Genomic DNA, 27,092 nt, shown 5'->3' on the forward strand with positions numbered 1-27,092 from the left:
AGGTGACCCGCTTAGTGGATGAGGGAAAGGCTGTGGATGTTGTCTACCTAGACTTTAGTAAAGCCTTTGACACCGTTCCCCACAGCATTCTCCTGGAGAAACTGGCTGCTCATGGCTTAGACAGCCATATGCTTCGCTGGGTAAAAAACTGGCTGGATGGCTGGGCCCAAAGAATGGTGGTGAATGGAGTTAAATCCAGTTGGTAGCCGGTCACAAGTGGTGTTCCCCAGGGCTCAGTATTGGGGCCGGTTCTGTTTAATATCTTCATCAATGATCAGGAGGAGGAGATCAAGTGCACCCTCAGTAAGTTTTCAGACGACACCAAGTTGTGCGGGAGCGTTGATCTGCTGGAGGGGAGGAAGGCTCTGCAGAGGGACCTGGACCGGCTGGATCGATGGGCCGAGGTCAGTTGTATGAGGTTCAACAAGGCTCAGTGCAAGGTCCTGCACTTGGGCCACAACAACCCCATGCAACGCTACAGGCTTGGGGAAGAGTGGCTGGAAAGCTGCCTGGCAGAAAAGGACCTGGGATTGTTGGTTGACAGCTGGCTGAATATGAACCAGCAGTGTGCCCAGGTGGCCAAGAAGGCCAATAGCCTCCTGGCTTTTATCAGAAATACTGTGGTCAGCAGGACTAGGGAAGTGATTGTGCCCCTGTACTCAGCACTGGTGAGGCCGCACCTTGAATACTGTGTTCAGTTTTGGGCCCCTCACTACAAGAGAGGCATTGAGGTGCTGGAGCGTGTCCAGAGAAGGGCAACGAAGCTGGGGAAGGGTTTCGAGCACAAGTCTTACGAGGAGTGGCTGAGGGAGCTGGGGTTGTTTAGCCTGGAGAAAAGGAGGCTGAGGGGAGACCTTCTTGCTCTCTACAACTACCTGAAAGGAGGGTGTAGTGAGGTGGGTGTCGGGATAGGACAAGAGAAAATGGCCTCAAGTTGCGCCAGGGGAGGTTTAGATTGGATATTGGGAAAAATTTATTCACCGAAAGGGTTGCTAAGCACTGGAACAGGCTGCCCAGGGTGGAGTCACCAACCCTGGAGGTATTTCAAAGCTGTGTAGATGTGGTGCTTGGGGACATGGTGTAGTGCTGGACTTGGCAGTGCTAGGTTTACAGTTGGACTTGGTGATCTTAAAGGTCTTTTCCAACTTAAAGCATTCTATGATTCTATGACTTTTTGTGCCTGAAAGGTTTGTAAGGCCATTCTTCACCCCATTGAATCAAAGACATATATTCCCCTAATACAGGTCTCTCCTGACTTCAGATCTATCCTGTTTGGTCCTTACTTTCTTTAAAAATGAGTCAGCTGCTGAAGAAAGACGGTAAGTGATATCTCCAAGGGGGTAGAATGACTCAGTAGTAAAGGTGTCACTTCACCTGACCCCTCAGCCTGTACAGCACCAGAAATGCTCTGTCATGATTGTTAGAACTTTGACAAAGTGTGCTGAGTCTCATGATCTTATGAGCCAAAAACCAAAATGCCTTAAAATTAATTTCTGAATAAGATGCTCTGTGTGAGTTTTAATAGTCAGGTCAGGTCTAGTTCATGTTTATTAAAGAAGGTAGATGTGAGTAAGGGAAAAAGGAGCTGACCCTTGCTTGTGGCTAGTGACATGGTAAATCACACAGATACCATGTGGCTCTTCATATCCTGTAGGTGTTCTATAAGCCTCTCCTTTTAAAACCTCGCATTGCCCTATGAGGTGGTGTAGCACAGTCATGACACCTGATAAAGCATTTAATCACTTACTTTTATCTTGGTTTATGGGTTGTGGACAGTCTGAAAGTGGACTGTGCTTTTTTTTCCAAGGGAATTTCTTATTCAAAATTATTCAGTTACATTTTCCCCTGATCCTTTTACCCTCCAGCCTGCCATTTGCAATTCAAACTGTTGTTGTGATTCACCATACAATTTCCAGGATACCACTTATTTTTCCTGAGCAGACAACCATAAATCCTAGGGCATTCACATTGTTGGTGTGATTGCTAATACCAACATTTCATGTTTGTTTTTGTGGTGTCTAAATGTAATGTTTACTTAAGGTGAGTATTTGTCCCATGGAAATGTGGGTAGTGAACACAAGCAGGGTCCTGAATACACCAGAACAAAATAATCTGCAGTTCTGAATTTGTATTTAACTAAAAGATTTTGCAATATTCCCCCAACCTAGCATCACCTTCCTTTGGCTGATGGAAAGGTAATAGGTAAAGGCGAAAGTGATTGTCTTCTTGAAGGTCATGCTGGCAGTTAGTGTCAGAGGCAAGGAAGAGATTTTTATTTAATTCTTTCTCTCCTTCTTGGTGAAAATGCTTACAGTCACTATTCTTGGGTATCCCCCAAAATTGTAAGGCAATGTACACAGCTAAACAACTAAGGAACAAATTATTCTGATACCAATGTCAGGAGTGCTTAGTGAGGGCTAAGCCTCAGTGGCCTGTTGCTGTGTCCCCCGTCTGAGAGATACGGCAGTTTAGAAAACTAGAGAGAGTTATCATGATAAATTATTTCAATGGCAAGTGACACCTCTGACATTCTCACTAGGGAACCTCATTTGTGATACATACAGAAGCCTTGATGGAAGAATGTGAACCAGCTCCCCATCTGTTACATCCTCATCTGGCAGTAAGAAGAAGAAGGTTATGACAGGTATGTAAAGGGCAGCAGTAGAAAAGGTCTTTTGTGGTCTTCCTTTGGCATGTGGAGGCTGGTCCTGGATGCAGTGGAAGAGGGCGAGTTTTTATGCCCTTTAGGTTGCAGAGCATGGAAGGAGGCAAAAAGTCACAGATGCTGTGAAAGGGAGGAGCAAAACTCCAGGGTTCCAGAAAATCAGTGGGTAGATGAGCTCTGCCAGGCCCTTGTGGCATGTCTTTAGCCAGTGTCTTGCTTCCCACGTCTCCTGCATCAACAGCTATAAGGGAACTGGGCTCCCACTCAGGCTGACAGGAGAAAACAATACTCCAGTCCATGTGAGGACCGTGCATACAGACATGCCCATGAGGAGGCAGGGTGATGATTTAGTGGGCAGCAGCGGTAAGCCCCCCATGTAAGACACTCTGTTCATGGTGTAATGTCATCCAGCCCTCATAATTCATGGGGACCAGGCACCTCACAAAAAGAGTTACAGCCTGATTGCTACACTCACCTGTCACGACTGAGGGTGAGGGAAGACAAGAATCAGGTTGAAGAGGAAGCAGTTACGGGGAAAAGAGGGAGGAGAAGGCAGGGACACTGAAGGCTAACCACCAAGAGGTTGAGATACCTGTGTCCATTGCCTCTGTCCTGTCCACAGGCCTGCAACTCCCAAAGGTTTTGGCATGTAGTGCACCATGGATAGATGGTTCATCACTGTGTAGGGAGGAACCATCACATTTTAATACCAGAACTTTAAATTGAATAATGCTTGGACCTACCATAGACTAGTTACCACAGCCTCATGAGCTAGTAGCAGTCCTTATCCTGCAGTTTATTACCTATCTGTGGTTCTTAGAAGTAACAAAAACCATTGCAAAGAAGTGAGGATGGGCCCCAAAGTGAAGGTACCGTTGCTTGAAGCGAGGCTGGCTGGCTGCTGTGCAGATCGTCACAATGGTCCTGCTGGGCAAGTGACGGACAAGACGTGGCAGTGTGTATGTCCCACCTACACCGCAGACAGTTCTGCAGACCTAACCAGCACACGCAGAGGCACGTGCACGGGTGCTGGCCAAAAAAAGACTGGGGAGAACAAAACAATTGGGTTTGGAGACAAAGAATTTAGGAGTGCTAAGCTGTGTGAACTATCAAAATAACAGCAGCTGCATTTTATAGCAGGGGAACTGTTCTGCAGGGGCTGGGGAAGAGCTGCCCACACACATTCCCCTCACACCCCTCTGGCAGGCTGTCCCATGCTGAGGTGTTCTACCCGTGAAAGACAAACTAGGAGCAGCTGTTCCTCAAAACATACTGCGGGAGCCAGCCGTGCACTCGCGATTAGGCACGGTGAATCTGTCTATCCCAGCAGAATTCTTCCCACAACATAACGGCATGCCACAAGGCTACACTTTGGTTTGGTAGGAATCCTTCTGTCTGTTTGCAGGTTGCTTCGATTGGTTAAGAAAAAAACAACAATTTCCTTGTAAAGAGAACTGCCGACCCGGGAACCTGCAGTCCTCACAACTTTGTGCCTGTTAGAAAAGTAGAAGAAAGACAGCAACAGCTGATGAAGAGCAAAGGGTGAAATGAGATCGTGTAATTGGAAATGCTCAGAGAAATATGTTAGAGAAGTGTATGAGTGTAATTTAATTTGGGAAACGTTTATCAGTTAAGGACTTCAGTTTCCATCTGTGCTTCCCCCGAGGGAACAGAGCCGTGTGCTGGTGGTTTCACGGTCTGCTTTGACCACCTAACGGTCAGCATCCGCACAGCCGGCTCTTGCTCCCGGTTCCTGAAGAGGGCAAATGCATTTATTGCCTAGTTCCAGCATCCCGGTGCTCGCTCATCTGCAATGCTCCTGAGCTGATCCCAAACCTTCTGGTGGTGGTTTGGAGAAAATGGCTCCGAGAGGCAGGTAAAGAGCCATCACGCTTCGCTACTGACCTCATACCTAGGACACCGGTTTAGCGGTCATATTAAGTAGGTACGGGATAGCCCTGGTGGGACAGTCGGCATGGAGCCTGCCGTCAGCGGCCTGATGGAGCTGCCCGGGCCCAGCGCGCCCGGGGAAGCGTCTTGGCTGCTGCAGGGCCTGCCTGGGGCGGGGGCCGGCGTCGGAACCTGCGCGCCGGGCTCGGGTTCTCCCCGGGGCGGCAGCCGGGGCGCGCGGCCGGACGGAAGCGGAAGCGCCTGGGCGGCGGTGGAGGGCCGGCGGCGGGCACTGAAGGCGGGAGGTGGGTTCCCTCGGCCGGGCACGGCCGGGCCGGGCGGCGCGGGGAGCTCCGGGGCTGCCAGCCGGGAGCGGGGCCGGCGGGAGGGGCGGGGTCCTGGCGGCTGCTATGGGGACGGTTGCTACGGGGACGGTGAGGGCGGGGCGGGTTGCTGTGGGGACGGCGGGGCCGCGGCGGGTGTGGTGCGCCGGTGCCGTCGGGCCCGCGGCCCCTCGGCTGCAAGGCCCGGGCTTTGCCGTCCGTGCGAGGAGCGAGTGGTCCGTGGCCCGCGGCGGGCGCCGGTGGTCCCGGTGCGCGGGGGTGCCGGGGTGCCGTGCGGCTGCAGCCCCGGCGGCCTTTGTAACGCGCTCCTGGGCGCTTGCGGGGGAACCGTGCCGTCTGCCGGTGTGCTCGGCGGCTCCGGGGAGAGGTGGGGGCGCAGGCAGCGACTGCCCGGCTGCCCGCGTCGGGGCGTGAACCAGCTCGGCAGATAAAACACCGAGGGGCGTTCTGTGAGCGCTGCAGGGCCGTTCGGTTTCGTTCACGAAAGTCCGACTCGCAGAATCAGCGAGTTGCTATTCGAAGGAGATACGGAATGCTCAAAGCCGTTGCAGTTTGACGTAGTCAGCTAACATTCGCACGTATACCTATTTTTTATCATGCCAGTTAAATTATTTATTTGTTTAGCCGTTTATTTACTTAAGTCGTGCACACTGAGACTGGTTTTGGGTTGTGACTGAGCTGAGATCTGTGCAGTTGAAAGTTGGGCAATGGGCAAGTTGGGTAATTTGAGCTTACAGGAAACAGGGCAATATCCCATACACTGTACCCCATACACAATATCCCATACTTGTACCCTGCTGGTACAAGTCTCCTGCATCGGCGCTCGGCAAGGCCCTGTTTGTACAGTTCCCCGCGCCCCCCTTGGCCACCTCTGAGTTGCTGCTCTTCACCTGTAAGTGGTCTTTCAGATAAGATGCGGCATGCGCATCCAGTCTCATCCCTTCTCCCTGTGGATGTGGCCCCATGGGCTGTGGAGCGGGAAGAAGTGTTGTGTTTCTTGTAGAGCAGGCCCCTACCTCTCCCAGAGAAAAGCGGAGACCGCAGGAAGCCTCCACATCAGCGGGACCGTGCTGTTTGTGCTTTAGAGCCACAGCCAGCCACTGTAAGGATCCTCAGAGATCCTTTGAGATAACTTTATTTTCTAGTGAAATCACATGTCTAGTAGGCTGTTTTTGAAGCATTCTAACAGAAAGTTCTACTGATGCTTCAACTGATGTGGGAGAACATGTATGCCTGGGTATTCAGAAGACAGAAGAACAAGCACTTGGCTTGGGAAGACACAATACCAGTGTGCTGCAGTGACAGACACCTGCTTGGTCAGCTTTTAGAGTGGCTGAGTCTTGCAGAGATGCTAGGGTATTGAACCGTAGCACATTATTAATTGTCATTTAGTGTCTTTGTTCTGAGCGCGATATAATTTTAAGATGCTAGCATTTGGGGTTAGTCAAGTTTCTTAGACAATTCAACTCAGAAACAGAGCCCAGGTCTACTGATGAGCTTTGCTTTCCTGCCTACTGGTGTTCTGGCTTCAAAAGTACACGTGCTAATCTGGCTTTTCCTGCTCTTTTAGGTCCTTAAAAATGGGGAACACAAGCAGCGAGCGAGCTGGGCTGGAGCGTCATGGGCATAAGGCATCCCGAGGTGACAACTCAGGAGGAGCCATCAGTACAAAAGAGGGTGATAGACCAAAAATTTTAATGGACAGTCCTGAAGATGCAGACTTGTTCCATTCAGAGGAAATGAAGGTATTGGTGGTTTGGTTTTGTCTTCTAAAAGCGTTGGGAACACTGTCCAGCTGTGGTGCTGTTAGCAACCTTCAGTAATTCTGTCACTGAGTTTACAGGCAAAACTATCTCCCTTGCTTCCCATGCTAAGGAGAGATACTGCATTGATGTTCAAGCAGATATAATGACTCTAATGTCATGGTTTCCAGCAAGAATCAATTGTAGAAAAACTAAAATGTAACTGGCTCAAAGCTCTTCCCCAGTTCCAGGTACAGTGCCCTGGCTTCCTTCGGATCCTTAATGCTCTTGCAGTCACCAGTGACATTTTACCTGTCTATTATTTTCCATATTAAAAGATCTGTTAACTGTTTTTTTGCTCAGTATTAGATGGATTGTTAGAAATGTCTTGCTGTGTATCGTGTTTCATAAGAATGTGTAACAGAAAATTGCACTTAGATATTGACTGTTGGGCAGAGCTGTTTCCTATAGCTCATAATTCATAATCTTCCTGCCAACTACAAATTTTGTGCCTACAATATTTGTATAATCTAGATGCTTCTTAAGTGTATTTCTTCTTAATTATTTTTCTCTCTCTTCTTATATCTGTGTATTTTGAAAACTCTTGTGAGCTCAAGTCATTTCTTTTTAACCTATTTTAGGCTGGAGAGAGGGGGATTATTTTGCCTTCCACTCTTTCTGCAAACTTGTAAGGCTTTAACATCTTTGCAGAATTTGTGCAAATGAATTTGTGAACAGCATCTAGAAATGCACAGTTTCTAATCTCCATCTGGCAAAAACTACTTGTAGGCTTGTACCTTAGAGAATCGTGCCTCAGCACAAAAATGTCTTCAGTAAAATATAGATTGTCTAAGCCTGCCAGGAAATAATTCCTTTTGATTAAGACATTGTGCTTGTAGGCTCCATTGGAGAAAGAAGAATTCCTAGCTTGGCAACAAGATCTGGAAGTGAATGATAAAACTCCCACTCAAGCTCGACCAACAGTCTTTCGCTGGACTGGAGGAGGGAAGGAAGTTTATTTATCTGGGTCCTTCAACAACTGGAGTAAAATTCCTCTGACAAGGAGGTAATAAACTGCTGCTGCTCTATCAGTGGTATTCCCCATGGACTGGCAGTGCTTAGTGCAGTGAGAAAGGTGGTCAGTCGGTAAGACTGGTACTGTGCTTGGATTTACCACTCTCCTGCTTCTCTCCTCAAGCCCTTGATGAGAATCTGACTTTTTGATTCTTGGAGGGCACAGGATGAAAGTTGCGCTGTGTGTCGATTTTGAAGGAGTGATTTGTTCACTAGGCACCATGCGCAAATGACCCAAAACAATCCTTGTTGTGCAGGCTGCTACCTGGGATAATATTGGGGTATGTAAGGTGAAGTTCGTTTTAAGCATAGTGTCTCTGATGGCAGATGTACTTTCTTGCCATATCATTGGCTTTTGCCCAGCTCAAAGGGTCCAAAATATGCGTAGGAAACTCTGAGCCTGAGATGCCTGCTGGTAAACTATGTGAATGAGAGAATAAATCTGTGTTAAGCTACCAAGTCCTTTTTCCTGCCAGAGAGCTCTGGAGCTCTGCTTAATTCTGTACCTGAGTAAGTATTTCCTTTGAACCAATGTTTTTTCAAAAATTTAAAACTTAATGGATGGCGGAAAGTCTGAATTTAACTGTCGATCTGAGCCATGTTGTCTGTCAATGATGACATATCCAGGAAAGATTGGTCTCCTGCCAATTTCTGGTGTTTCTCATCTCAGTGAGTGGTTACCTGCATTGTCATTGTTGCAGAAGTGTCCTAATTTCTTAGGAAACTTGAGAGAGGAGCATAGTGGCCTGATGAAATGGTATGGGAGGATTGTTCTGTGCATGAGCAATGTGAAATAAATTATCAAGACAAGAGCTGGAAAAAAGGCCAGTGGAACATCAGTATTACTGTCATACTCTAAGTAGAAAGCCTGGGAGACAGGAAATGGTGAAATGAATCTGGAAGGACAAAAATGTCTCTTTACCCAAAAAAAAAGACAAGTTTGTCTCTTGTCAGATTAGGTAGTCTGGGAAAGTAGATATTTGGACCTCCTTAGAGGATGGATAAAATCATGTTACTGAATCAAATATGCTGAAGTAGAAGAGTCAATTATTCCAAACGGAAATTTCAAATCCATCTCTGTGGTGGTATGCTTGCACTCCTTACCTGAGAAGAAGTAGAGAGAGATACTGGCATTGTGTGGCCCGTTTGAGTTGTTCACATAGAATCAACTGTTTCTCAGCTTCTTTGAGATGCTAGTGAAGGATCGGGAAGTTCACAGCACAGGAGTATCAAAATTACCAAGCAGCAGCTATTCAGACCCAAAGTAACTCAGAAGTACTCGGAGTTGCTGCTTTCATCTTCTAGTCATTGTTCATTTATTTCATAGGTGTTTGTGAAATGCAATTTATGCTGGCAAATTCTGAAAGGCAAGGAAATATGAGTAAGCTGATCTTGTTCCATCAACAGTTGTCTCGCAGATAAAATGAGGTCTCACTTACTAACAAGTAACGTGAAGGTGTGAGGATGACTTTACAAAAGCTCAGTGCCAATTCTTTGATGCCAGGAATGTGATAGTAGATGTGTTGGGACTTACCGTCACAGAAGAAATGATTGTTAACATTAACCTTAGTTTGATTCTTTACCTTTAGATTGCATGAGATTCTCCTAAATGTGGCACTGCCTTTTTAAGTTTTTGCACATTAAGGAGGCTTGTATTCTGTGTTACAGTGTTTGTCACAGTTTATAGATTGACATACTTTTCAGAATATTTCAGGGCTGATTGTTTGTCTTAAATTCCAGTCACAATAACTTTGTGGCAATCCTGGACCTGCCAGAAGGAGAGCACCAATACAAGTTCTTTGTGGATGGGCAGTGGACGCACGATCCTTCAGAGGTAATGTTTTCTTCGACTCGCTGTATGTATTCATTGAGGCATCTGATGATGAGAAACTGGCTGGTTTCTCTACCAATAGCTGGCCTGTTCAGAGAGAAGGTATTGGTTAACAACAGAAACTGACTTTTTAAACTGGTGAGAGAGATATTTCTGATCCCAGCTGGCCTAGGTGGTGGCATCAGACTGGCAGCCTCAAAGGACAGGAGATTTTCTAACAAGTGGGTGACAAGATCTCTTGGGTAGTGGTTCATAAGAGACGGTGAGATTTTGTTGTCTAGTGCCAAACTGTCTTTTAAAACACTGTAGTGTTGCTGACAGCCCAAATTTATTTGTGCTGTGCTTGCTATCTCTGCGAGAATGTTGCTATTGCTGCTCTAGATACTTTCATAGTCCAGTAATTGTGCCAAAATCTACCAGGCCTTTTCCTCCTCTTCTGCTATAAAATGAGCTTTAACCCCAGCCCATCCAGCAGTCCCTACCTGCATCAGAACTAATCATTCACAGTTGCTGGTTCCAGTGTTCTCACTGTCTTGGCAAAGCTCACAGAACCTCACAGAATTTACCTTGAGGTAAATTTAGCTCTTAGAACCCTCTGCCGTGGATTCTAGTCTTAGCTTTAGTAGTAAACCAGCAATACCAACCATACTCTGTCCTACATCAGGCCATGCAGATCGTAGCCTGGCTCTGAAAGCCCTGTAGAAGCTAAAAGTAAAGCTTGACTCCTTGTGTCCTCACTGTTAACTTTAGCCCAAGCCTGATCCTAGCCTTATCTATAGCCCAAGAATTTATCAAGTGCTGTGGACCTAGCAGGTTCAACTGACATGTATCCCCCCCCAGTCCTAAATCCTGCACTTCCCCTTAACCTAACACTAAGTGAGCAATGGTGAGCTCTTTTCATATCTGGTACTAGCATATTTTAAAAGCAATATATCTCATTCTTGGTAATGCTGATTGTGTAGTTTTGAGAATCTAATAGTCCTGCACGCTTTTTTATTCTGACTTTTGTATCTTATTTCTTCCCAGCCAGTAGTAACCAGCCAGCTAGGTACTGTCAACAACATCATACAGGTGAAGAAAACTGACTTTGAAGTATTCGATGCTTTGATGGTGGACTCCCAAAAATGTTCAGACGTGTCTGGTATGAGCATACTGGTAATTTTATATCACACTTTTTAGAGCTGTTAAAAATTCCATCTTCCTTTTTATCTGGAGTTAACGCTTCAGTATAGATTAATCTCCACTTGTGTCAGACCCTGTGGATGTGTGCAGGAATCACAAATGCACAAAGGAATAATGCGGAATGCATAAAGGAGGAAGTCTCTGACAGAGCAACACAGGTCACTGTAGATCTGATTAGGAGGAAGTCATGGGTGCTTGATAGCTGTTTGCCTGTGCGATGTGAAATGGCTGGTTTTGGTGCACTCAGTGGTGGATCAGTCTCTGCCTTACAACATCAAACCAATGTTGCCAGCCTACACTGCTCCTAATACCATCTTTCTCTGGTAAGGAGATGGGTTGAGGAGGTCAGAAGTTGTGCATTAAGAGGTAGAAATTAGGGGCATCTTAGTAGTGCTAACACCGGCTCAGGAATATGTCATATCCTCTCACTTTAGTATAAAATCTCTCTATATTAGAATATAAATATGCTATTTTTGCCTTAAGTTTCATATTCTAGTGAACAGAAGAGAGGTAAGATTTAGCTCGAGTCATTTCTGAGATCAGCCTTGCCACCTGTTCTTTATAGACCTTTGTAGGGATGGAGACCATGATTGAAATAGTACCTTAAATCCTCCTTCAGAAGACCTGTCCTTTGAATCTGAGGCAGACGGTGCCTTTGGTTGTTTTTTGCTATATGCCACTTTCCCCTGGACAAAGCTTTTTTTGCAGAAAGAGTGTGATTTGTGAGACTTGGACAGTGCAAGAAGCCAGGAGGAGATTCTAGTAGGTGTCTTCCCCCCACGTGCTGTAACAGCCTTTCCTTATATTGCTTTAGACTCTGAAGAGCTCTTTCTATTACCCTGTCCCTGCACGGGAATAATATCTGCCTTTTACGTGTGCGTACCGTGTTTTTAGTGCTTCCCTTGGAGGTAACTTTGTGCAGCAATGTTTACTCTTAAGTGTTTGCTGGAGAAATGCTGGGCAGAGATGACAGTGAAGTTCTGGAGTGCAGTAGGGCCCTCAGAACTCCGTGTCCCACATCTTCACAGCTAGTCTCGAGTCAGACAGACTTTGGACATCTTAAATCACTTCTTGGGCAGTGACTGATCCTCTGGCACTGCATCAGCTGCTGCAGTTCTTGTACTTACATGCCATTGATTTCTTTTGGCCACATGTTCCTGGATGTGAAAATCGACTTGGAACACCAGTAAAAACGTACCTATAAAGAGCAGATATTCTCACGGACTATTTAAGAATAAATATTTAACATCTCTCTGGCAGAGTTGTCAAGTTCACCCCCAGGACCGTACCACCAGGAGCCCTATGTTTGTAAGGCAGAGGAGCGCTTTAAATCGCCACCTATTCTTCCCCCCCACCTGTTGCAGGTCATCCTGAATAAGGACACAGGCATTTCTGTGAGTACATTGGTTTGTTTTGCTAAATAAGGGCCTTGAGGATGTGAACAAATGGGAAAAAATCTGGGTACAGACAGGGGACAGGCAAGGAAAAACCTTAGAATAGTTGCCATGTTGGTAAATTCCTTATTTAGGAGTATTTAGTCTAGATGGATCCACCTGAAGTAAATTAAATTTATTTTTCCACTTCACTCTCTTCAAAATTGAAAACTAGATTGCTGTTTTACTCCCAGAAACCCTAATTTTCCCACTGCAACACCATTAAAATGTCAGAAGCACGTAAGAAATAACTGAGGTCTGTTTCACGATCACAGTGAGGATGCAGAGGGTTTCACCCTGGAGGCATGTTGGGTTGTTCTGAAACTTTGTCTACATTTGTTGATGGACTCAGAGTAAGCAGCAGTGTGATGTATGTGAGAGTGTGGCTCGTTACAGACGGTGTTTCTCACCCATCAGCTGTGATGAGTAAACTGTGAGTTCTGATATTTTCACACTGTCTCACTTTCTCTTTTTTCCAGTGTGATCCTGCTCTACTCCCCGAACCCAACCACGTCATGCTGAACCACCTCTACGCACTTTCTATCAAGGTGAGAGGCCAGGGCACGTACTTCACACTTGCAGCTTTTAGATAACCATGTAATATGCTCACTTGTTTTCCATCTCCTGCAGGATGGAGTGATGGTTCTTAGTGCTACGCATCGCTACAAGAAGAAATATGTGACTACTTTGCTGTACAAGCCAATATGAACATCATCGTAGTTTGTGACCAATTGTTCTGGGCCAGTGCAGTCTCAGAAAAATATTCTTCTCCTAACCAAATGTACTCCTGCTCTGTGCTGTAGGAAATGAACTCTGATTTCATATTGTTTCTGAGACTTCCAGGTTCTCCTATATTTGCCTTATTTTCCTAGTCCCACCGTGGAAGTTCTTGGAGATGGCAGCTTCATGGCAACTAGACAGATCGCAAAGGTGTCAGTGCCCATTGTCAGCTCAGTTAAAAAACCACCAATTTAATTAGGCTGAAAAATGTGAGGGGAGCAACAGATTAAAGACCTGTAGCAGTGAGGCAGACTGTAAGAAATAACAAGCCAGCCCAAAGTCTAGAAAGTTCAGGGTTCTTGTGGAATCTTATTTGACCTCAACACTCGGCAAAAGCAAGCCCATTACTGCTTTCATAACTCATCAAACATGCAATTATTTCAGTAGCAAGGTCCAAACTTGCATGGCTGAAATAAGTGTGAATATTGATGATCTTTTTGTAGCAGCCTTTCTAGGCAAAAATCAGTGACACAATCACCGACAAGCTCATTTTTAGTTTACGGTAGACTGGGGTGCACTGCCTCTACCGTGAATAGCTCTGTAGTTTTTCTCTGCGTGAGAACTGAAATACAATTTTCCCCTGTGGAATTTCTGGTAAAGACAATTGTTTTTAATGGCTGGATTTTTTCTGTAAATCATAAATGTGTCTTGCAGTAATCTGCTTTTTGAAACCAATTTCTCTTGCTGTCACTGATAAGGACTTCCTTAAGCTGGGATAGGTAGCTGTAAGGAAATTGATGTATTCAGTTTAGGGATTAGTTCTTCAGTAACAGCCTGAAGGTGACTGTAAGTCACCTGTATCGCAGTGGCCAAACTCGCCCCTTGGTGTAAGCAGCTGCCACATGCTGGATACAGCAGCACTGCACCCTTCTGTGCCCAGGGCTAGAGCTGGGCCTCCGCTCCAGGTTGCAGCGTTGACTGCAGGTATAAAATCCCTGGGGCTTCTGCAGCCAGGGCTGTGGGGATCTCTGCAACTTTTTATTCTGTTTATATTTTCTAAGTGAATATAGTAACGCCAGGTTGCCTGTACTTGGTACTCACAGCCTGTTTTATCCCAAAACAAATGCAACATTAATGCAAAACTGCCTGCCAGCGTGCCTCAGGCCTGCCCTGGAGGAACCAGCCCAGGAGGTGACCTGCTGGGTCCTTCCCGCTGCTTGTTGTTTGGTGCCTGAGAGCGCCAGTGACTGTGCCAATGATAACCAGCCCCCGTCCGACTGCGGGGAAGAGCACATTGCACAAATCAGTAAGGAGTTTGAGTGGGGACAAAAGCTGCAGCAGCCAGCGTTCAGTGGAACCAGCCCCAGTGGAAGGGTGGTTTGCCATCCTCGGATCTGTTCACTAGCCTTGTTGCAATACCCTGAGTAGCTCAGTAGATCTGGGTATAGTGCAATGGTTTTCTCTGAAAACTCTTTCTTCATTCTGTGCTATGGATAGTATTTGTATTCTGAAATATGGAATTGCTTTGGTTTTCAGCCTCTTTAGAAACAAATAAAACATTTTCAAGAAAAGTGGGTGCCTTGCTTTGTTATTATCCTTCCCATCCTTGGTAACCTCAACTTCCTTGAGTTGTTATTGTTTTATAACCTGTGATTGCCTGATTGCAGTTTTATGCCTTGGGGGATTGTGCAAGCTTTTCATTCATAGATGCAGTTCAAAACACGTTGTCTGCTTGCAGTGGTGAAGAAGTGAATCAGTGAAGATGAGGGAGGTGTTAGTGTGTATTTGTGGTGTAAAGTTTACAGGAAGAACAAGAGTCGGATTACTTGCAGGCTCCAGCAATCAGTTCCTTAGGGCTGAAAAACTTGGTATTGGCCTTAAGCCTCCCGTCATCTTCAGTTGGTTCCAGCCAGCCACGCTGCAAGCAGACCTTTTTTTCCCAAGCCTTTCTCCTTGAGAGTGTGGATATGGTTTGTGGTGTCGCAGGCACATGTATGGCATTAGATTAGGCTGTGCAGTGGGACAGCCTGCACCCTCTGTAATATTTATTAGCACCAGAAAATGCTGGCTTGTGAGGAGGTCAGGGAAGAGGCTGTGGGATGCGTGATCAGTGCTAGTACCTGCAGAGCAGCATGTACTGCAGGGAGGCCTGTATGCTTTGCTGGGCGGGGAGGTAGAGGTTCCTTTTAGCTGGAGCTGTGGTTATGTCAGGGCAATAAAAAAAAGACGCATCAAAAGCAGACAAGGGAGAGCAGGTTGGAACAGTTCCAGTTAACTAATTTAACAAACAGGATTGCCTTTTGTTGAAATGTGAACTCAGTCAAAAACACCTAGAAGTTTAAGTGCAGAAGTATATGCTGGTAGATAAATGTGTGACCACAGCCATTCTTTGTCAGTTCCCTGCCATGGAGAAACCTGATGCTTAAATAATGAGGTTAAATAATGGCTTCTCCTTCCATAGCAGCGTCAGCAAAGGCGTGCCAGTTCCCGATGTCTTGCAGGGCAATGGTGCTACTGCCCAGAAGCGGGGGGGGATCTTGTGACATGCTCTGCTGTCGGCATAATAAAAGGGGTCCTGGTCTGTTATCTGAGCTGTTCAGTGAACTGAAGGAGGGCTCAGGGCCTGCAGCTTGAGGAGTTGTGGGCAGGTGGGCCCTGGTACCTGGCTGTGCTCATGTCTTTGCTTGGCATATGTGCCACAGTAAATGCTTCTGGAGCTCATTGCAGGGCTGGGCTGTGCGCCGCAGGATGCCGGTACGGGTTACATGCTATGGCAGCAAACTAGGTGACGGCGTTTGTGCAGAACTGAGTCTGTTTGGTAGGATAAGTGTCAGCAGTGGAGAGGCAAGTGTTGGAAGGAATTTTTCAGCTGTGTTCAAAGAAAAGTGGATGTGAGAATGTATTGGCAGACAGAAGTCATGCAGTGAGTCCTCTTAAATGCTTTTAGTGCCAGCAGGGAATGATAGCGCAAGTTTCTTACTTGAATGACCTAGAATTAATTTTTTGCTAGAAGAAAAGAGGAGCTTAGAGGTAGCTTAATATAAGTTCAGTTTGTTATTTTTTTTCAGTTGCAAAAGAAATTTTTCACAAGTCAAAGACTAAAGAAGCAGAAACTTTGAGAAACGGAGGACAGAAAGGAAGGTGCAAGTATGCAAGACTTGACCTAACAGTATTTATGGCCTTGGTCTCATTAGTTCTTGCTAAGCTTTGTGGATTTTTTTTTTCCAATTACATGTATGCATGACTCACTCCAGGCTTTTCATGAGTGGTGGAACCACAGGAGAGAACCATATATTTTATAGAAAGGGGTTTTTTGTTGTTTTTTTTTTTGTTTGGTTGTTTTTTTTTTTTTTAATTTGCAGCCTATAGCCATGTCTCAGACAGTAAAGAGCACTTTGTGCAGCCAGCACTGCACCATTAGCTTTTGCAGCCTGAAAAAAGCTTTGTGTTTGTTTGCCTCAGAAACCAGGGTGAGGGGCCCAGGCTTTGTGAGCAGCAGGCAGCCCAGCACAGCACCTGAGGGCTTGCAGGAGTAATTCTGTGATCACCTCCACCTTGCTCAGCTTGTTGGGGTGAGTGAGCGCAGCTGCCTGAGGGCAAAGGGCCTCTCCCAGACAGGCCAGGGCAGGTGACCGAGCTGTGGTGGTCCCTGGCACCTGTGGCCTTGACCAACATCTCCCAGGAGCCACAGCCTTCCTCCAGGTAAGCCACAGCTGCCCCTCAGCCCCCCAGGTCCCCTCCTCTTCCACAGGAGCATCTGTGGGAGGGCTGGCTCCTGGCAGGGCAGGGGGATGATGAAGGAAGAGGTAGGCAGGCTGGTTTGGTTTTCCTGTTTTGGGGGGGCTTTTTTTTTTTTTTTTTTGTTGCCAGGTTGTTTTCTGCTTGACAGGTGAATGAATTGGATTAATCACACTGTGTTCCCTTATTGTAATGGGATGAATCAAATCCCTCCAAAGGCAAAAGCTGGATCAAGAGTTGGATTTATTAGCTCACTTACATTCCCCACCCACATCTCACAGACTGTGCTGTTATGCTTATTCTTGGCTGTTGCTAGGAGAGCACATTTTTTTAAGGTAGATGCAGAGACTTTTGTTACAGTCATTTTGGGGACTCTTGGGCAAGCCGTTACATTCTGTGTCGATGGCAGAAATAACAAGAGCTCCCTGCCCTCCCCGACCCCCTCCATTTCAGCACAGCGTGTGGTGGTCAAGCTGACAGTGGATTGGTGCGGGGTTCTTGATAATCAAAAGGCTCAATAAATAATTTTTTTTTACTCCACCAGTTTCTGGATTATTTTAGTTTTGTTACAATTCTGATCATGCATTATAGGACTGCAACAATGAGCTTTAAATAAGTATTCTTTGTGCACAGTAAAATAGAAATAAAGGAACATTTAACAAGTTAGCATTTCATCATATACATCAGATGGTAGGCACAATAGATAAATCAAGCAGCTTGGTTTTTATGTAGAGCGTTTTCATGAAGAATGTCATGTAGACCAAAATGTAAGAGGAGCTATTAGTAACCCACCCACACACCCTCCAACAAGCCCTTTACTGGGGGTAAGGGGGTGGGTATGTGCACAAAACCAAAAACACTGAACAGTAGGAGGACAAATTAAGTTACTGTAGGCAGCAGTGTGAATATTAAAAACCTCTTCCTGTGAAAGAATACTTCAGACCCTGTAAAAACTGGTTCAGTTAAAAATAGATGTATTTACATTTAAGTCTGATCTAGCAAGTTTTCCCAGCAGGTGTAAGTTAAGATGTACAGTAACTCTGCAGGTTGTACTCAATCTGACTTGATCTGTGAATGGTTTTGTTTTTTTAAAGTTGCAGCTATTAGGCCTTAAAGCACCAGCATATTACAGCAGTGGGATGAGTAGCTATCTCCGTCCGCTTTGCTACCAGTACATTGCTGGGATAAATCCCAAACCTGTCATTAGATCACACTATTGGTAATTAAGATGGTTTTCTCCAGCTCAGGATGCGTGGGTCATTTACCAGGGCGAGATTGTTTTCCCAGATACTCACATGTGTCTTATCTCTACCCCTATCACTAGTTAAGTACGTGAGGGCAGAATTTAGCTGTAGGTGTTTGCAGCCAACTGCTGCTATAGTAAAATATTTGGACAAATCCACCTGTTTTAGTTCATATGAACATGCTTTGTTTTTGTGAAGCCACTTATGCTACTTGTTCAGGGAATAACGACTATTAAAATGCTAAATATTGTCAAGGTTAGCTCTTTGGTAAGCTTTGATGCCTATAGATTACACAGCCTCTAATGCTGGGTGCGATGGTAGGATGGCTCAGTGTTACTCTAGATAGAAGGAAGCGTTCATTTCACCATGCCAGTCAAGATAGTTATTTGTTTTATTTGGTTATTGTTCAACAACAAAGTTCAATACTTTCCAGGTGGAGCGTTGAACTGTCCCTCTGGTTCCCTCCCTTGTCAATAATAAAAAGGTAATGAAGAAAAATCCTGTACTTTTAGAGACCTAAAACCTCATTTATGCTAACAAGCTTCAATTGCAATTTAATGTTACAATATTTCTTCATGGGAGCAAGGAGGACTAAGCTGAGGCCCCTCCAGTGTCTGAAGATGGCTGTCCACAACCACCATTAAAACAAAAAGCTAGTGTTGAAAAACACACAGTTTACAATAAAAAAGTAGAAACCAATTCAATTCCCTTTTGTTACGAATATAAAGTTTCTTGTAAATATGTACAGTCCTTTGAGCTATTTCTATAGCAGGAAGCATTTCACGAACAAGACACAAGATATACTTTCAGGATTCAACAAGCCCCTTTCTGAGGTCTTGAAGATCTTCCATGAGATGCAAAGATTTAAAGACTGATCTCAGTGACCTTTCAAAATATTCAGACCAGGAGACAAAAACTTTCAGCAAGTTTCCTGCCAAATCATCTGATCTAAAATAACCCAACAGACAAGAGAACGGAATACAATATTCATGAAACTCGCCAAAGGACACTGACAAGGCATCTGAATTTTTATGGGTTTCTAGAACAGGTTAGCACAGGCTTGCAAGGGACTAGCAGAAGTTTAAGAGTGTGGCCAAGGGAAGATTGGATGCAGTTTTGCTCTTTCCAGTTGTAAAGAACATGGTTGTTCACTTAGAATGTTGCTACTGCAGATTGAATGGTCAAAACCTGCTTTGAAAATCATTTGCTCTCTGCTTCATGTTCACAGCAAAAGAGAATAGAAAGCAATAAATGGCTCGAGGTTAGATACGCAGAAGCAAAGGCGAAGGCGTGTTCAGTAACCGCTAAAGCTGTTCATTGTGAGTATCCTCTTGTGCCATGACATTTGGTTCTTATTGTACGACAAGTTACAGACCACGGGAAGAGCCAGCCCTGGGCTGCTCTTCTCTCTGGGGAACGTGGGACTGTCAGGACTACGGTGTCATTTCTGAAGGGACCATGTTCAATGCTGAGAGGAGGACACAAGTGTGACTGTAATTCTTGTCATAGAATAAGGCTTGTTAACTCTTCTTTGCCAAATTTCCAGAGTAATTAACGGTTATTTTGCAGCGTAATCTAAAGGTTTCAGTTAATTTACAAGTGAGGTACAATACACTACTCAGCAAAGCAACCTAAAAGGAGAGAGCAGCCAGTGATGGTGCAGCAGCATGCAGTGAACTGTCATGCAGAAGACCTGGATAAAGTCTTACACCCCAGTAGCTTATAGGTAATGCACTTTGTCTCGGGGCCGGGCACATGGGATTGTTTAAAGCAGGGTTCTTCCCTCCCCATCAGAGCTGCTCTAGAGCAATTTTAGTGAGAACAAAATAACTTTCAGAAGTGGCAGGTGAACAGACTAATCAGAAGTAATTTTTCTTGTGTTCTGTAGAGAATATCCAATCACACCTTCTACGGAAAGACTCACTCACCTTGGCCCTTCTGTTTCCAGGCCATCAGGAGTTCCCAGCATGTCTCAGAACTACAATCAATTATCTGGTAAGGGGTGCTAACCACATTAAAGACCTGGGGTGGGACTCTAGTCCCGTTTAATTTCCATGATGAACTACCAGAGACTAAAGTGAATACAAAAAGTTCATGAACTGCTTGAAAGAGTAACAGTAGTACAAAGTGCAAAAACAGGAGTGCAGGAAAGTGCAGAGAAATTAACTGAGATGCGAACAATCTTCAAAAGCGTCACGTCTCCCGATGCGGAGCTAGCTTTGGCCCAGGAATGGTTTTGGTAACTGGGCAGCAGACGTATGGAGTGCATATACTCAGTATATTTCCTTTTTTTTCCTGCAGGTCAAGATGAGTAACTTTGTCTAGCTGAGACTTACACTGAAGACTGGTCCCAGACCTGGCAGGGAAATAAAACTACAGTTACAGGTTGCACATATTTTTCTCACATATGCACAGGTGCCAGCAGCAGTACATCACCTAACTAACTACTGCTGCTACCGCTGAGCCAGTGCTGTATGCCTGCTTGCTTCTAGGTGGCATAATTCTGACAAAGGCAAGTACTCTCAGCATCACTCTGAACACAGCAGGCTCCCATGTTCCTTTCTCCAGACATTGTCCCCTTTCAAGTCCTCGATAACTTGATTTCTGTTGGTAAATGCACCTTTGCTTTCAGATCTGGAGGACTTCAGCCTGTTCCAGAGTCAAGCTGCTTTTGCAGTTAGAGAACTAGCACAAGGGAAGGTGTTCACAGGGCCAGTGAGTTACACCATACGTGCTCTGTTTTAATAGAAGGGGGGGGGGGGGTGGTGACATTTGATTTGCTCTTGTACTCCAGTTTCCACCAGCTCTTCTGCAGTACATGCCTTTTCCTGAGAAGAGAAAAAGTTCTCCAGGCTCCTGACTTACCTTATTGACTTGAGCAAGAGGAGTTCTGGCACCACTCACAGGCATTCGTCCTCGGCTGCTCTCTTCGAACAGTCTTCCAGGGGATCTTTCTCTGCGGGTGCTCAGAAGCCGGCCTGGAGATTTCTCCCTCTCCAGTGGTCGCCCAGGTGACTTGTCCCTCCGCAACTCTGTCCTTCCCTCGCGGTACCGATGTGGTGTGCTTGGTTCTCGAGGGTGGCTCGGACCTTCTGGTGGTCCTGGGCTTGATGCTACCCGCTTGGTTATGTGCTCGTTGTATGTGGGCGGACCTCTCTTGTTAGGGCTACTGTCATTCAAAAATAATGGACGCGAACAGCTGAGCGACAAAAACCTCACGTTACATTTTCTTTTAGCAAAAATGTAACTTTCCCCAAACACCCAGCAGTGTTTAGGTGAAAAAGCATCAGACCTCCCTGAGCCAAGATGAAAAGTGCAAAGATACTTGGATAGCTGAGTATTCATTACATTAGCCACACTAGTAACGTGCCTTAATGAATTGCTAATGTAAGTCATGTCTGTGTAACGGGCCAGAAAACAATACGTTTTCATATACTTCAGCAGTATACTTTTCCATATAAAAGTACACTAAAATTTGATATATGCCTTCTCACATACAAAATTTTCAGTAGCTCCAGGGTGTTCAGGCCAGGTTAGGGTGAGCTACAAGCCTCAATTTCTCAGTTTCCAATGCAGAGTGGCACTACCAACCCCAGTATTTATTCACCCGTCTGAAGTATCGCTGTTCTGCTGAACAGAACAGGATCATATCCCAGCTTCCCAATGCTGTCTCCCTAAGGCATACTCGTTATTTAAGAGGAAGGGGCTCTTGCTTTAGAGATTGTTACAGTCAATCGATGTTTAGTGTCATATCAATAGCATCTAAGCTCACCAAGCTTTGAAGTCACAGCTGTATTACAACATAAAAGTAAACCAGCTGAAGATCACAAAGCATTTGTGGAGGAGTATATAATATATGTGGGTATATAATACCCACGAATTCCTACAGAGTTCATGTTTCTTTGCCTTCTGGATTTTAAAACATCGTGACTCTACTCCTTGTTCCATTCCAGCATTACAATAATGCCAGCCTCTATCTCTAAGAATAGAACAAAGGCATCCCACAACATCGGGGGGGAAAAGCTGTCTGGAGCAAAGTTTGCTTACGAGGTGCCCAAGGACCGTAACACACTGACTTCATCATACCTGCGTGTAGCAGAAGATCCTCTGTGGTGCTGCTCATTGTTGGTCTCCTTCACTAGATTGCCCTTACAGCAAATCACCCTTAATTTGTCTTGGTAGGAGGAGGCCAAGTAGATAGCTCCAGATGAAATTGCAGGCCCTAGATACCGCGGATTTGGTATCTCCAAGTGGGCTCGTGCAGGAGTTCTGGGTAAGATTGCAGGAAAAAGTCTTTACAATGACAACACTGTACCTTTTCCAGGGAAGTACACATATTCTTGCAGCACATGCTGTTCAAAGTGATGAAAAGAGAACAACTTACCCTAGAGAAGCTCGTGCCTGAATCTCGATCACTTCAAGGGAATTGAAGTGGGTCACAAACAGATAGGGCTCCCTGTAGGCTGAAGAAGCATCACAGAGGGAGGAAAAACACAAAATGAAATTCTCTATTAAAAACTTCTAAAAAGCATCAGTGAGCACAAGAGAACCTCACAGCCCCTTGGGAAAACTAAGGGAATATATTTTCTGTAATAAGACATGGATGCTATTACTACATGGGGAGATGCAAGCTTAAAGAATTGTTGCTTTGAAACAATCTGTCTCTCAAGAATTTTACTAACCAAAGTATCATGAAAAAGGCATTAAAACCAGACTGTTAACTGAACAAAATCCCATTAGGCAGTGCGAAAGGCCTGAGGGAACCACACTGACATTATATATTCTTGACTATTTCAGAAACTTCCAAGCATCATTAAAAATTCCACTAGCCAGTCCAATCACTGTCAGACTAAGAACATTAAGGAAATATAACTTCGGTTTAGTTTTCCTCAAATTGTTTATACTTCAGAAGGTTTGACATTTGGATTTATAGTGATCTTAAATCACGGGAAAATCTCCATAGTTTCTGGGAGAATTGGGAGAAGGAAGAGGAAACAGAAGCGCTGAGTGAAGAATACCTGTCCCACAAGGATGCTTCGCGGTTTCAATAATTTCCATAATCCAAGTGAATGTCCCTCAACACCTACCAAAAGCTAAGGGCAAGCGATTCCATTTCAGGTCATCTGTCCTACTGCGTCTTCCATAGGAATCCACAAAGACACCAAACTCTGCCAAGAAAAGTCATGTCATGTCATGAGCACGTGCCTGAATTTTATTAATTTATTTTTGAAGGGACAAAGGCAATTGACCCTGGGCTTTTAGCAGGGACAGGGTGCTTACTATCTTGCAAATCCTAGAGTGCCTTGAATTACTCTAATTGACATTGAATTGGCGAGATGTAGGAGGACTTTCAGTACCAAAAGGTACTGCAATTCTAGGTCTCTCTATACCAATTAAGGTAAGGTTATTATTTATTCTACAGTTGGGAAGACTATGAGACTCCTAATGTAACTCACCCAAAATTACTGCTAGTGGGCTGTTGAAGACTTCTGTACATTTCCGTGACACTATCCTAGAGGGCCAACAAAAGCAGCTATACAAAAAAATAGCACCCTCTTTTTTTCATCACAAGAAGATTAAGAAGTCTCATCTGTCTGTATGGAAACCAGACAAGAATGCCAAAGTTTGAAAACCCCTTAACATTTTATCAGGATAATCAAACACCTGTTTGCACTTAACATTGACTACAATCCCTTCCCTTTAGGCACAGAAGCCTACGCGTGGTAACTGATCCACAGGCACAGAGAACTTTTAAGCCAGAAGCAAGCTGACCAAAAGCACCTCAGCAAGTGCTATTTTAGTGCCAATGCCCTGCGCATCGTACTGTTTAAACCACCAGCCACAACTCTTCCAGGGCTTTTAGAGTCACAGTCTTCAACCAATCTTTGTTATCAGGTACTAGAAAGTCAGCTGTGTTCAGCTTTCCTTTACAGCAGTACTTAGGTACCTTCTGACAGTTCACGTACCAAAGAGAGCAGATGTAGTGCAACAACTGCACAACCATACAACACACTTACCGTGGAAACACAGCAGATACTCCTCCCTCTGCCCTGTTGGGTTCACTTGGATGATACTGACTGGAAAACTGTTGGTGGAAGCAGCAAACACAGCAGAAGCCAAAGTGTGGTCATTTTTATCCAGAAACTCTGCAAAGAGAATGGAGAAAAACAGCTTGATCGGAACCAAATTTTTTTTCTAAACTGCTTTAGAAAAGCCCCACCAAAAGAATCTGTGGAGCCACTTGGTGCGTTCCTCAGGAAATGTCTCCTACCTTCCAGCGTATACTGCTTCATCTCAATTTCATAGAACTTGTTGGTTCCAATGATGATGCTGTAAGTGGTCAAATGGATGCAGCTGCAAGGCTCAGAGGTTTCGATCTCCTGGAAAAGAGGAGGAAAGTATGGACCCATATTAGTTCCTTGTAACAGGTTCCAGATTTTTTTTCCTGGAAGATTATATACTGCCACACTTTTCTCTTTAAAAGGGAGAGACAGCAAGTCTCTAACGGTCTCTCAAAAGCACAAACTAAAAAAGTACTCTTGCTAGGAGGAAAAGTTTTGTTTTGTTGGAAGTCATTCTCGCTTGAATATAGACTCACATATCGACTCAACTCCAGGTGCTAACCCTATTGAGAACCTCTTCCTTTTGGAAAGATACACTAGTCTGGAAGATATTCTTCTGCTCCGTAGCACAGTTTTCTGGAGCAGTAGGGGGTGGCTCCCTGCTTACAGTAGGTCACAGCCATGCCAATGACTGCACGTCTGAACAGAGTGTCTGGAGATGACATAAGATCAGGACTGAGCAGTTAGGGTTGAATGACAGACTTGCCACTAGGAAGTGTTACCAGTCAAAACTGCCCCGGCTCCAGAGTAGCTGTGCTAGAACACTCACTTCCTAGCCTGGAAGTCACCAGGAATCAGGGCAGCTGCTAGAAAGGCAGACAGAAGATCCTAAGACAACTGCAGTAGGACTGACCCCAGTCAAGTCCCAAACTCTTATAACCCACAGAGCAAAACTCTTGTCAGTAGGCATGTCCATCACTGTGATTCCCCCAACAGAAAGAATCAGCTCGCCAAAGCATCTCTGCTGTTAACACTTACGAATTAGCTTGATGGCTCCTTAAGCAAAGGGAAGACAAACATACACAATCTCCCTTCCTTCTTTGCACAACATCACACAGATACATTGTCCACCAAGATTTGTATTGTGATTGAACAGCTAGGATAGCTCTGCAGGTTAGCCTGACACAACACACAGATCCCCAGATCTTCTGAGGACAAGTTTCCTTGCATAATTCCTAGTTTATCTGGAAATTTAGTTGGCAGAACAGAAGAGCACATTCTGGCTTGCTGCCGTCTTGTTAGGATCTAAATTCAGTTGTCTGGATTAGTGAAGATAAGGAAAACCTGCCTTCTAAAACACGCCTTTGCATGTTTCACACGTAAGCCCTTGTCAAGGCACTTGGCGCTACGGAGGTGGAATGGCGGCACTAGCAGAGGACGGTGACGGTACAATCTTCGGTGTTTCCTACCGGCTGCTGCTCCATTGTGAGCGAAAGTTGGTATCAGTTACAATGCTTGTAGATGTTCCAGGTTCACTGGCATCTACATTGTTTGTGCCAAGATCTTCTCCATCAAACATGTCTTTACTTCCAAGGAGGCCAGCATCTGGATTACTGTGCTGACTCTACTTCCTTACAGCAGTGCCAGTGTAGCACTCAGTGGGGATAAAAGCCTCAGTCAGGCTGTAAATTGAACCAGTGCCTTCAGGGTAACCTGCAGAAGCTCACAGGGATATGTAGCTTCACCTGAACATCCCTTAATTTGTGAATGGGACAGGAGATGAGTTTCTGGGTACCAGCCCATTTTAAGGCGGGCAGTGTTAAACTCTCTGTCCTGAGGAGATATCCTTATTATTTTGCTTTTTTCCCCTGGATGTGTATAAGCATATAAAATTTATTCATGACAGTTCATCGGACTTGTCTTTGAGAGGAATAGCGGGTTAGATGCTCGGAGTATTATCTGCCTGCAGCTGTCTGAAGAAGAGTTGCTGTAGTTCTGCTTTTCATACCCATACATGGCAGAATGCAGCAGTACGTGCACCAGTGCCATGCAGTACCGGCACTGCAGGTAGAGAGGGTTACATCCAGAGGAGGTGCATACGCAGCCATGTGAGATCCACAGCTTACTGCCTTGTTTGCTGGCCAGAAGAAAGTACACGTATATCAGGGTAAGTATGGGAAACAGCTGCCTATCCTGTGATGGAATCGTACCAAATACCCTTTGATTTTTACTGGTACAGTAAACAAATTCAGATACCCATTGCTTCCTCAATTGCAAAGGAGAGAGAAGTCATTTGTTATGGATTTTTCCAAAAGACAACAGAAGTGAGGGAACACTGCTGGATAATTAAGAAAGCAGCCTTTTTTGGGTAAATAAGCGAGGGTATGATTACACCTGAGTCCAGTATCTCAAAAAAAAACCCCAAAACAAAACAAAAACACAAACAAAAAACCCCCCAAAACCAAAAAAAGCCACAGTTCTGTTCTGCATCTCTCCAAATACGCCAACCCTTATTAAAGGAAATTGCTGCCTACTCCAATTTTAGTCAGTGCATATTGCAATTTGCTATCATTTTAGCTGACAAACAAATGTTCTTATGCATGCAAAAAGGTTTAAGATATTTGCTCCAAAGCGAAGTCTTAGTGCAATATGTGAATTACCTCAGCTACTGAAGGGAATTACTAAGCTTACCTTTCTGATGCAGAACTTGCTCAAGCTCTCATTGTATCGCAGAACCACCACTTTATTGGGCATTGCTGCACAGATACAAAGACCATTCTCAACCTATAAGGAAGATTACACGCATAGTTCAGGATGGTAATACAGAGTAAATTCTAATGCTGAACGTGTGAAACGGATGCGAGTACCTCTTGCCACAAAAAGAACTTTGCGGAGATAAGCAAGTACATTTTTAATAGGGTAGTCATTGTGAATTAGTGAAATAATGAAAAGCCTCTTCACATTCTCAAAAGAGAACGTGAACTTGAACTGCTTCTATGATTTCTTTTATACCTGAAAAAAGTTAATAAAACTTTCAAAGGTTTTCCACAGAAGAATGTTTCATTACAAGGGATAAGAAATTCACACAAGTTAGGTCTAAATTTTAACACCTGAAACTGTTCTCTTAAACATCACTTTGAAATGAATGATGTTCAGTTTGTTATCAA

General features: G+C 44.8%; 2 protein-coding genes across 11 annotated transcripts in view; one reads left to right on the forward strand and one right to left on the reverse strand.

Annotated features, from left to right (window-relative positions):
* The first annotated feature begins 4,520 nt into the window (after nucleotides 1-4,520).
* On the forward strand, nucleotides 4,521-14,452 carry PRKAB1 (protein kinase AMP-activated non-catalytic subunit beta 1). 3 transcript variants are annotated; one of them, XR_012045211.1, is made up of 8 exons: nucleotides 4,521-4,541; nucleotides 6,470-6,644; nucleotides 7,541-7,707; nucleotides 9,456-9,549; nucleotides 10,573-10,701; nucleotides 11,989-12,122; nucleotides 12,641-12,709; nucleotides 12,792-12,863. XR_012045211.1 is itself a non-coding variant. In XM_072879852.1 (8 exons), exons 2-8 carry the CDS (start codon nucleotides 6,480-6,482, stop codon nucleotides 12,867-12,869), a joined length of 822 nt encoding a protein of 273 aa, XP_072735953.1. In that variant the 5' UTR covers nucleotides 4,798-4,860; nucleotides 6,470-6,479; the 3' UTR covers nucleotides 12,870-14,452. The 3 variants fall into 3 exon arrangements, 2 of the variants coding, with proteins under 2 accessions (XP_072735953.1, XP_072735954.1); XM_072879852.1 differs by lacking the exon at nucleotides 4,521-4,541 and adding an exon at nucleotides 4,798-4,860 and having other exon boundaries at nucleotides 10,573-10,687; nucleotides 12,792-14,452; XM_072879853.1 differs by lacking the exon at nucleotides 4,521-4,541 and adding an exon at nucleotides 4,970-4,989 and having other exon boundaries at nucleotides 10,573-10,687; nucleotides 12,792-14,452.
* A 2,363-nt stretch (nucleotides 14,453-16,815) lies between these two features.
* CIT (citron rho-interacting serine/threonine kinase) overlaps nucleotides 16,816-27,092 on the reverse strand; it is a 75,958-nt gene continuing 65,681 nt past the window's right edge. For 5 of the 8 annotated variants that reach the window (XM_072879823.1, XM_072879827.1, XM_072879826.1 and 2 more), the window contains 8 exons: nucleotides 26,617-26,709; nucleotides 24,135-24,243; nucleotides 23,881-24,009; nucleotides 22,951-23,031; nucleotides 22,248-22,326; nucleotides 21,950-22,132; nucleotides 20,729-21,062; nucleotides 16,816-20,219 (listed from right to left, as the gene is read on the reverse strand). In XM_072879823.1, coding sequence (XP_072735924.1) covers nucleotides 20,196-20,219; nucleotides 20,729-21,062; nucleotides 21,950-22,132; nucleotides 22,248-22,326; nucleotides 22,951-23,031; nucleotides 23,881-24,009; nucleotides 24,135-24,243; nucleotides 26,617-26,709 — 1,032 coding nt within the window. In that variant the 3' untranslated portion in view covers nucleotides 16,816-20,195. The remainder of the gene's footprint in view (nucleotides 20,220-20,728; nucleotides 21,063-21,949; nucleotides 22,133-22,247; nucleotides 22,327-22,950; nucleotides 23,032-23,880; nucleotides 24,010-24,134; nucleotides 24,244-26,616; nucleotides 26,710-27,092) is intronic. The other 3 variants (XM_072879828.1, XM_072879825.1, XM_072879824.1) reach the window with 2 other exon arrangements.

The sequence above is a fragment of the Ciconia boyciana genome, chromosome 15 (genome assembly GCF_034638445.1).
Source record: "Ciconia boyciana chromosome 15, ASM3463844v1, whole genome shotgun sequence".
Lineage (NCBI taxonomy): Eukaryota > Metazoa > Chordata > Aves > Ciconiiformes > Ciconiidae > Ciconia > Ciconia boyciana.